The sequence below is a fragment of the Pygoscelis adeliae genome, unplaced genomic scaffold (assembly GCF_000699105.1).
Source record: "Pygoscelis adeliae isolate BGI_AS28 unplaced genomic scaffold, ASM69910v1 Scaffold31, whole genome shotgun sequence".
NCBI lineage: Eukaryota > Metazoa > Chordata > Aves > Sphenisciformes > Spheniscidae > Pygoscelis > Pygoscelis adeliae.
This window is the reverse complement of record NW_008824233.1, coordinates 178,905-189,680: the sequence shown is the minus strand read 5'-3', so window position 1 is coordinate 189,680 and position 10,776 is coordinate 178,905. Positions and strand designations below refer to the sequence as shown.

General features: G+C 56.7%; 1 protein-coding gene across 1 annotated transcript in view; it reads left to right on the top strand.

Moving 5' to 3' along the window:
- CAMK2D (calcium/calmodulin-dependent protein kinase II delta) overlaps positions 1-10,776 on the top strand; it is a 187,149-nt gene that overhangs the window by 9,505 nt on the left and 166,868 nt on the right. Inside the window, exon 2 of the mRNA XM_009334939.1 lies at positions 6,939-7,033. Coding sequence (XP_009333214.1) covers positions 6,939-7,033 — 95 coding nt within the window. The remainder of the gene's footprint in view (positions 1-6,938; positions 7,034-10,776) is intronic.

Below are 10,776 nucleotides of genomic sequence, written 5' to 3'. Positions count from 1 at the left end.
ATTTGCTGGTCTAAATTGAAACATCCGCCGGGCTTTTCGTACTCACGCCTCTGCACATAACGTTTCCCTGGAGAGGAACTTAGGGAGTAAACGCTTTGTACTTGCTCCCAAGTTTCAAAAACCGCCTTCGCTGCCGCCTTTTTGCCATGAATTTAGCGGGTTTGTATGAGGCGCAGCTGCCGCACCCAGAGGAAAACCACCCTCGTACACAGGGCTCGCGCACACAACGTTGCACGCACACGGGCGTCCGCGTTCGTTTAGGGAAGAGTCGGCAGTTTTTTAACTCCTCCTACAAGATCACAGCTCTGGATGCCGATTCTGGAAACTCTGGAGCTTTAAAGGAAACCTTTGTGGACGTGTTTTGCGCACGCGTGCCTTCTCACGTATCAAAATAAGGATTTTGATGCTTTAGACTGCCTACTTAAACTCAAGCTACATGCTGCCTTGTATAGTGAAGCTCTGGTTGTACCGCAAACCGACATACCCGACGCTTTAAATGTTTAAAGCCCTGCGCAGACGTTAATTTAACTGGTTACCGATCTCACCATCGCTTAGTTTATCGGAAAGGAATAAAAGCCAGACGACGCGACTTGCCCAAAGCGAAGCAAACCATCGCTGGCAAGGCCTAGGCCAGAAGAAAGAGTGAAGTTACCAAGGCACTGGTGGCACGTATACGTTTGAAAAGCTTTTCAAAGGAAAAATTACACAGTTGGGAAATAGCAAGTTTTGGTTTTGAAAATCGTTACCGTTCCAACAACTAGCATGTCTTCACCTGCCACTATTACTTTAGCTTTAAATATATATATAAAGGAAATCTCATGGATAAGCCAGACCTGCACATACATGCAGTTTTCACTTACCCCCCCAAAATTCCAACACACAAAACGCTTTATTTATTTCAGCAGCATCTTTAGTATTGCTTTCAGAAACATTAGAACAGTTGCGTTCCAAACGCTTCAAAATCAAACACGTTTAAAGCATCCTGCAGAATTATCTCTTGAATTTCAGTACAACTCAGATGGCCTGGTAACCCCCCCATTTTGCGTTCATTTGTGGTCTTTGGCGGTGCGGCTGCATGCGAATTTTCACGGAGAAGCCTGCCCTTATTTGGGACAGAAATTAGCCCAAGGTCAAAGAACTGAGGCAGCTGTTTACCACCGCATTTTATCTTCATCGCCGCACATGTGCTCTCCGCTTTGAGTTCTCAGCCCCTTCTTCCCCTCTACCTGCGCAGCAAATACAGCACCGTTCTTATTTCCCGGCGGTGCTGGGTTTGGCGTGCGCGGTGCTGGGTCTGGGGTGCACGGTGCTGGGTCTGGGGTGCACGGTGCTGGGTCTGGCAGGCGTGGCGCTGGGTCTGGGGTGCACGGTGCTGGGTCTGGGGTGCACGGTGCTGGGTCTGGGGTGCACGGTGCTGGGTCTGGGGTGCACGGTGCTGGGTCTGGGGTGCACGGTGCTGGGTCTGGGGTGCACGGTGCTGGGTCTGGGGTGCACGGTGCTGGGTCTGGGGTGCACGGTGCTGGGTCTGGGGTGCACGGTGCTGGGTCTGGGGTGCACGGTGCTGGGTCTGGGGTGCACGGTGCTGGGTCTGGGGTGCACGGTGCTGGGTCTGGGGTGCACGGTGCTGGGTCTGGGGTGCACGGTGCTGGGTCTGGGGTGCACGGTGCTGGGTCTGGGGTGCACGGTGCTGGGTCTGGGGTGCACGGTGCTGGGTCTGGGGTGCACGGTGCTGGGTCTGGGGTGCACGGTGCTGGGTCTGGGGTGCACGGTGCTGGGTCTGGGGTGCACGGTGCTGGGTCTGGGGTGCACGGTGCTGGGTCTGGGGTGCACGGTGCTGGGTCTGGGGTGCACGGTGCTGGGTCTGGGGTGCACGGTGCTGGGTCTGGGGTGCACGGTGCTGGGTCTGGGGTGCACGGTGCTGGGTCTGGGGTGCACGGTGCTGGGTCTGGGGTGCACGGTGCTGGGTCTGGGGTGCACGGTGCTGGGTCTGGGGTGCACGGTGCTGGGTCTGGGGTGCACGGTGCTGGGTCTGGGGTGCACGGTGCTGGGTCTGGGGTGCACGGTGCTGGGTCTGGGGTGCACGGTGCTGGGTCTGGGGTGCACGGTGCTGGGTCTGGGGTGCACGGTGCTGGGTCTGGGGTGCACGGTGCTGGGTCTGGGGTGCACGGTGCTGGGTCTGGGGTGCACGGTGCTGGGTCTGGGGTGCACGGTGCTGGGTCTGGGGTGCACGGTGCTGGGTCTGGGGTGCACGGTGCTGGGTCTGGGGTGCACGGTGCTGGGTCTGGGGTGCACGGTGCTGGGTCTGGGGTGCACGGTGCTGGGTCTGGGGTGCACGGTGCTGGGTCTGGGGTGCACGGTGCTGGGTCTGGGGTGCACGGTGCTGGGTCTGGGGTGCACGGTGCTGGGTCTGGGGTGCACGGTGCTGGGTCTGGGGTGCACGGTGCTGGGTCTGGGGTGCACGGTGCTGGGTCTGGGGTGCACGGTGCTGGGTCTGGGGTGCACGGTGCTGGGTCTGGGGTGCACGGTGCTGGGTCTGGGGTGCACGGTGCTGGGTCTGGGGTGCACGGTGCTGGGTCTGGGGTGCACGGTGCTGGGTCTGGGGTGCACGGTGCTGGGTCTGGGGTGCACGGTGCTGGGTCTGGGGTGCACGGTGCTGGGTCTGGGGTGCACGGTGCTGGGTCTGGGGTGCACGGTGCTGGGTCTGGGGTGCACGGTGCTGGGTCTGGGGTGCACGGTGCTGGGTCTGGGGTGCACGGTGCTGGGTCTGGGGTGCACGGTGCTGGGTCTGGGGTGCACGGTGCTGGGTCTGGGGTGCACGGTGCTGGGTCTGGGGTGCACGGTGCTGGGTCTGGGGTGCACGGTGCTGGGTCTGGGGTGCACGGTGCTGGGTCTGGGGTGCACGGTGCTGGGTCTGGGGTGCACGGTGCTGGGTCTGGGGTGCACGGTGCTGGGTCTGGGGTGCACGGTGCTGGGTCTGGGGTGCACGGTGCTGGGTCTGGGGTGCACGGTGCTGGGTCTGGGGTGCACGGTGCTGGGTCTGGGGTGCACGGTGCTGGGTCTGGGGTGCACGGTGCTGGGTCTGGGGTGCACGGTGCTGGGTCTGGGGTGCACGGTGCTGGGTCTGGGGTGCACGGTGCTGGGTCTGGGGTGCACGGTGCTGGGTCTGGGGTGCACGGTGCTGGGTCTGGGGTGCACGGTGCTGGGTCTGGGGTGCACGGTGCTGGGTCTGGGGTGCACGGTGCTGGGTCTGGGGTGCACGGTGCTGGGTCTGGGGTGCACGGTGCTGGGTCTGGGGTGCACGGTGCTGGGTCTGGGGTGCACGGTGCTGGGTCTGGGGTGCACGGTGCTGGGTCTGGGGTGCACGGTGCTGGGTCTGGGGTGCACGGTGCTGGGTCTGGGGTGCACGGTGCTGGGTCTGGGGTGCACGGTGCTGGGTCTGGGGTGCACGGTGCTGGGTCTGGGGTGCACGGTGCTGGGTCTGGGGTGCACGGTGCTGGGTCTGGGGTGCACGGTGCTGGGTCTGGGGTGCACGGTGCTGGGTCTGGGGTGCACGGTGCTGGGTCTGGGGTGCACGGTGCTGGGTCTGGGGTGCACGGTGCTGGGTCTGGGGTGCACGGTGCTGGGTCTGGGGTGCACGGTGCTGGGTCTGGGGTGCACGGTGCTGGGTCTGGGGTGCACGGTGCTGGGTCTGGGGTGCACGGTGCTGGGTCTGGGGTGCACGGTGCTGGGTCTGGGGTGCACGGTGCTGGGTCTGGGGTGCACGGTGCTGGGTCTGGGGTGCACGGTGCTGGGTCTGGGGTGCACGGTGCTGGGTCTGGGGTGCACGGTGCTGGGTCTGGGGTGCACGGTGCTGGGTCTGGGGTGCACGGTGCTGGGTCTGGGGTGCACGGTGCTGGGTCTGGGGTGCACGGTGCTGGGTCTGGGGTGCACGGTGCTGGGTCTGGGGTGCACGGTGCTGGGTCTGGGGTGCACGGTGCTGGGTCTGGGGTGCACGGTGCTGGGTCTGGGGTGCACGGTGCTGGGTCTGGGGTGCACGGTGCTGGGTCTGGGGTGCACGGTGCTGGGTCTGGGGTGCACGGTGCTGGGTCTGGGGTGCACGGTGCTGGGTCTGGGGTGCACGGTGCTGGGTCTGGGGTGCACGGTGCTGGGTCTGGGGTGCACGGTGCTGGGTCTGGGGTGCACGGTGCTGGGTCTGGGGTGCACGGTGCTGGGTCTGGGGTGCACGGTGCTGGGTCTGGGGTGCACGGTGCTGGGTCTGGGGTGCACGGTGCTGGGTCTGGGGTGCACGGTGCTGGGTCTGGGGTGCACGGTGCTGGGTCTGGGGTGCACGGTGCTGGGTCTGGGGTGCACGGTGCTGGGTCTGGGGTGCACGGTGCTGGGTCTGGGGTGCACGGTGCTGGGTCTGGGGTGCACGGTGCTGGGTCTGGGGTGCACGGTGCTGGGTCTGGGGTGCACGGTGCTGGGTCTGGGGTGCACGGTGCTGGGTCTGGGGTGCACGGTGCTGGGTCTGGGGTGCACGGTGCTGGGTCTGGGGTGCACGGTGCTGGGTCTGGGGTGCACGGTGCTGGGTCTGGGGTGCACGGTGCTGGGTCTGGGGTGCACGGTGCTGGGTCTGGGGTGCACGGTGCTGGGTCTGGGGTGCACGGTGCTGGGTCTGGGGTGCACGGTGCTGGGTCTGGGGTGCACGGTGCTGGGTCTGGGGTGCACGGTGCTGGGTCTGGGGTGCACGGTGCTGGGTCTGGGGTGCACGGTGCTGGGTCTGGGGTGCACGGTGCTGGGTCTGGGGTGCACGGTGCTGGGTCTGGGGTGCACGGTGCTGGGTCTGGGGTGCACGGTGCTGGGTCTGGGGTGCACGGTGCTGGGTCTGGGGTGCACGGTGCTGGGTCTGGGGTGCACGGTGCTGGGTCTGGGGTGCACGGTGCTGGGTCTGGGGTGCACGGTGCTGGGTCTGGGGTGCACGGTGCTGGGTCTGGGGTGCACGGTGCTGGGTCTGGGGTGCACGGTGCTGGGTCTGGGGTGCACGGTGCTGGGTCTGGGGTGCACGGTGCTGGGTCTGGGGTGCACGGTGCTGGGTCTGGGGTGCACGGTGCTGGGTCTGGGGTGCACGGTGCTGGGTCTGGGGTGCACGGTGCTGGGTCTGGGGTGCACGGTGCTGGGTCTGGGGTGCACGGTGCTGGGTCTGGGGTGCACGGTGCTGGGTCTGGGGTGCACGGTGCTGGGTCTGGGGTGCACGGTGCTGGGTCTGGGGTGCACGGTGCTGGGTCTGGGGTGCACGGTGCTGGGTCTGGGGTGCACGGTGCTGGGTCTGGGGTGCACGGTGCTGGGTCTGGGGTGCACGGTGCTGGGTCTGGGGTGCACGGTGCTGGGTCTGGGGTGCACGGTGCTGGGTCTGGGGTGCACGGTGCTGGGTCTGGGGTGCACGGTGCTGGGTCTGGGGTGCACGGTGCTGGGTCTGGGGTGCACGGTGCTGGGTCTGGGGTGCACGGTGCTGGGTCTGGGGTGCACGGTGCTGGGTCTGGGGTGCACGGTGCTGGGTCTGGGGTGCACGGTGCTGGGTCTGGGGTGCACGGTGCTGGGTCTGGGGTGCACGGTGCTGGGTCTGGGGTGCACGGTGCTGGGTCTGGGGTGCACGGTGCTGGGTCTGGGGTGCACGGTGCTGGGTCTGGGGTGCACGGTGCTGGGTCTGGGGTGCACGGTGCTGGGTCTGGGGTGCACGGTGCTGGGTCTGGGGTGCACGGTGCTGGGTCTGGGGTGCACGGTGCTGGGTCTGGGGTGCACGGTGCTGGGTCTGGGGTGCACGGTGCTGGGTCTGGGGTGCACGGTGCTGGGTCTGGGGTGCACGGTGCTGGGTCTGGGGTGCACGGTGCTGGGTCTGGGGTGCACGGTGCTGGGTCTGGGGTGCACGGTGCTGGGTCTGGGGTGCACGGTGCTGGGTCTGGGGTGCACGGTGCTGGGTCTGGGGTGCACGGTGCTGGGTCTGGGGTGCACGGTGCTGGGTCTGGGGTGCACGGTGCTGGGTCTGGGGTGCACGGTGCTGGGTCTGGGGTGCACGGTGCTGGGTCTGGGGTGCACGGTGCTGGGTCTGGGGTGCACGGTGCTGGGTCTGGGGTGCACGGTGCTGGGTCTGGGGTGCACGGTGCTGGGTCTGGGGTGCACGGTGCTGGGTCTGGGGTGCACGGTGCTGGGTCTGGGGTGCACGGTGCTGGGTCTGGGGTGCACGGTGCTGGGTCTGGGGTGCACGGTGCTGGGTCTGGGGTGCACGGTGCTGGGTCTGGGGTGCACGGTGCTGGGTCTGGGGTGCACGGTGCTGGGTCTGGGGTGCACGGTGCTGGGTCTGGGGTGCACGGTGCTGGGTCTGGGGTGCACGGTGCTGGGTCTGGGGTGCACGGTGCTGGGTCTGGGGTGCACGGTGCTGGGTCTGGGGTGCACGGTGCTGGGTCTGGGGTGCACGGTGCTGGGTCTGGGGTGCACGGTGCTGGGTCTGGGGTGCACGGTGCTGGGTCTGGGGTGCACGGTGCTGGGTCTGGGGTGCACGGTGCTGGGTCTGGGGTGCACGGTGCTGGGTCTGGGGTGCACGGTGCTGGGTCTGGGGTGCACGGTGCTGGGTCTGGGGTGCACGGTGCTGGGTCTGGGGTGCACGGTGCTGGGTCTGGGGTGCACGGTGCTGGGTCTGGGGTGCACGGTGCTGGGTCTGGGGTGCACGGTGCTGGGTCTGGGGTGCACGGTGCTGGGTCTGGGGTGCACGGTGCTGGGTCTGGGGTGCACGGTGCTGGGTCTGGGGTGCACGGTGCTGGGTTTTTTTTTTTCTTTTTTTTTTTTAATTTTGCCGACATCCCCCCTCTCGCTGAAACCCGTTAAACACCCGCCCCCCCGGCGCCGGTAAATGGCAGTGAACTGTTTCACTCGGGCTGACACTTTGTCCGCTTCTTGGTTTCCAGAGGGGCGTTCTCCGTCGTGAGAAGATGTATGAAAATCACCACAGGACAAGAGTATGCTGCCAAAATCATCAACACCAAAAAGCTTTCGGCTAGGGGTGGGTATATTTTAACCTAGTATTTATGATGCCTTCCCCCCCCCGCCCGTTTTTTTGCATTCTCGTGATAAGCATTAAAAAAATAATAAAAATAGCTAAATGATGTAATACCCTTCTTAACACTTCTTTAATTTCCTTGTTGGTTTTGTCATTTCCTTGGCGCTTAGGGTTTTTTGTAGGTTAAATGTTTCATGGGTTGACGGCGTGGAGGTCTGAGGTTGCTGTAAAGCATTTCAAGAAAAGACGTACAAATACTAAAGCAATTTAACATCATGCAGCCTCTTCATTTTTGTGTCTAAATAACTTTGAATATCAGCTTGCAGGCATTTTGCAAGCCAATTTTTTTGGGGGGAAGGTTGGGAAATAATAAGTTTCCATTATAGCTTTTATTTTAAATATTAGAGCTTTACTGGATTCTGTGCTTCCATTGCATTTAAACATGAACATCAAGGCCTATCCGCCTATGAATGCGTGATAAAAACTGTACTTCTACCTCATCCTAAACTTTGTTATGGGTAGAAAATTATGTTAAGGCAGACAATTACCGTTTTGTGAAGTAGCCATTTGTGACGCAAGTCATTCTGATGAAGTGATGAACTGTTTTATGGTTACAACCCAACCGTAATACCTGCTGTACAGCTGGTTTATACTTTCCGTGCGATCTGTATATTTCCTAAATATTTTCAGTATCAGTGGATATGTCTTTATGATACATCGGAGGTAAATACACACGTACTGTGGGTTACCATTGTCGAAAGCAAGCCTTAATGGTGATACGTCATCTGCTTGTTAAGTCCAAGTCAGAGGCCTTGCGCTGGGATGTCGGGGATTACGGATTATTCTCGGTTAACGTTATCTGTGTTGTGATACGAATTTGTGGGGTGGTAAAGAACGTGGAAGTGAACAAGCGAACGATGCCAGAGTGTAAACCTGTTTGTGGCCTGCTTGCTCTCTGAGAAAGATCTGTCAACATTGTGTCAATACTCTTTATTTTCAGCTGATGAAAGTTGCGTGGAAATTTGCTTTTTACCTTTTGCTGAATTTTAGTCTTCATACTCTCACTGCGAGTTTTGTTTTCCTTTATTTTTCAGAAGGTACTTAAATTTCAAATACTCCTTTGTAGAGTTATGGGTTTAAAGGGAGAGGGGTTAAGAAAATGGTAATACTTGAGATGAAAATACTTTCACAAGTTTGCTTAAAACACATCTTCCTTTTTTCTTTTGTTGGCACCATAACGTGATCTGTTGAATTTTGATGCTTAAAATAAACCGCCACGCTCTGTGTGATGTCACGGATCTAAGTACCCTTCAACGTGAGAGGCTGTAGCAGGATCAGCACCAGGTTACTTCCGTGCCATGGGCTTTATGTATGATGGGGTAAATCTTGCAATGCTAGGCTACACTAATAAAAACTTTGTCTTCCTTAGAAGTCATCATTTGGAACGTACCGTATTTCAAGCTTTGTTTTTTGTACTTCTTTGACTGTTCATGCGGGACCGAGTTGGTCCTCGGTGTAGTCCATTAACGAGTGGAAGCATATTTGGGAGAATCTGGCTCGTAAGGTGGAATGAGGCAAAACTCACACAGAGATTTTTCTACAAGGTTTAGCACGTAAGCCCGTAAAGGAAGGGGTTACACTTCAAAGCTGGGCGGTGAAATATCCTTTCTTACCAGAATGCATGTGATGCCATGTCCCTGAATGCAGGGAATGAGTTTCCATCTCCGTTTCCAGAGACCCCAGAAATATTTGAGGCTTTTTATTTGCTCGGCTGCTTTTTGTGATGGCTGTTTTGGTTTGTAGCTTTTTGAAATCGACTAAAACAGCTTTTGAAGAGGAAGCTCCTCAGAGAAATCTGCAGATTCTTATCAGGTGATTCTTTAATTGCAGAAAGGTGTGCTTTAATTGCACTTGTGGGGCAAAAACTAAATGTTAAAAAGCCTCCAACTGTGATACTTTCTCCTGGCTGATAATAGGTATACAGCTTATAACTAAGATGCTGTTTTTCAAATCTAAATGCTAAGTTTCATTCTACTGGCATCTGGACTGCTTTGTGATGAGGTAGCAGTTCGCTTTTGTGTTTCGTACTTCTTACTTGAAATACCAATTATAATGTGAATCTAAAGGACTGTTCATGGGGTCAGCTTCATCGGTGAGCAGAGCTACGAGGTTCTTGGCTTGGAGATGCGTATCCCTTGTACAGTGCCTGGCTCTCTGGAAGTCTTTGAAGCGCAATGTCCAATTTGGGCCATCTTGCTTGCAAGATTGAAGGAGGAGCAGTTTCAATGTAATAATGTGGAGGAGTCAAGACTAAATAAAACTTTCTTAAGGTGGCTTTGAAATTAAAAGTTATTTAACTGGCTTCAGCCCAGTCATAGCAATACTTGCCTCCCCACCCCTCCTTCGCCTCAGCCATAAACGTTCTTGGAGATTTATCCGAATCCTTACTTTAGCAGTCCTTCTAAACTGAGGAACTGACCTGGTCGCAGACTTATGCCGGTGAAGCTGTGTTCTCATCTGTTTCCTTGTATAGTTACAGGGAAATTTCAGACTAACTGCGTGTGTGCAGAGGCATGGGCTTTGGTTTTAATTTGGAGGGGAAAGGAAGCTGTGCCCCCTGTTCTAGCAGAAGTAACCTTTGTGCTTTTAAGTTGACGATCAGTTAATTATATCTGTTGTGCTCTTATTTACAAATTGTAGACCAAGATGTAGTAAAAACACTTAAAAAGAAATTATGATTTTAAATATTTGACTTCACGTGGCAATTCCAATTCCATGTTTTTCTGATTTTAGTAATAGGTGTCATAAATGCTTGCAATTTAAATTTCTTTATTTCAGTATAGCAAAAATGCTTTTGCTTATTAGAATAACATGTATTCTCTTCTGAAAGTACTCTTAAGCTGCACTTTAAAGTTCTGAGCCTTGACTTGGCACTTGCTAAGTTAGTTTAAGTATTAAATTGATAGTAGAGTATCAACAGCTAGTTTTGTATCCATAGAGTATGTTCTAGACAAGCTTGATTATGCTGCTGATTTTTAAAAAGCGGAAAAACAAACAAACAAAAAAAGGTATGTAACATAGCCCTCCAGAATTAAGTGCAACAGTGAAGAAGCACACAGAAAACTAAGAATAAAGTGAAGAATGTATGTTTGCTGGCTGTGGATTCTGTATCATTTCACCTGATGAAGCCGTTGGGATTCTCTTATTACTCAGTTTCTAAAGTGTGCTGTTTCGGGCTTCTCTGTGGTGGTGTTCTTGTGTTGAAAGCAAGGTAGATAAAGGTGAACTTCTGTGAGGTGACTTTACTTTTCCCTTGTCTGTTCCAAATACCAAATAATTAACAAATCATCTTTTTCTTTTTGTCATTATCTGTGCATCTTTTATCTTCTCTTTTGAGAGTCTTCTGGCTTTGATCCAAATTGATTTCATATAAACAGATCCCATTTTCTTAACAGGTTTGGGCTTCGTTTTCTGACTTCAAAAAAAAAAAGTATTAGGCAGGTGTTTGCTTCTCTGATCATACTTGAAAAGATCAATTGCTAATATATTTTCATTGGGTGTAATTTTTGCCGGTAACTCATGGACACTTTCTCTGTAGTGGCCAAAAGCACTGTGCTTTTGATGGCGATTTGATGGCATCTGTGAGGGGAGGATGATGTTCCAGCCCGCTTTCTTTTCTAGGGTGCTTTTGTAAATACTGCCTAGACACACCTCTCGCAGCCGTTAGACTGCTGCAGCAGAAACAC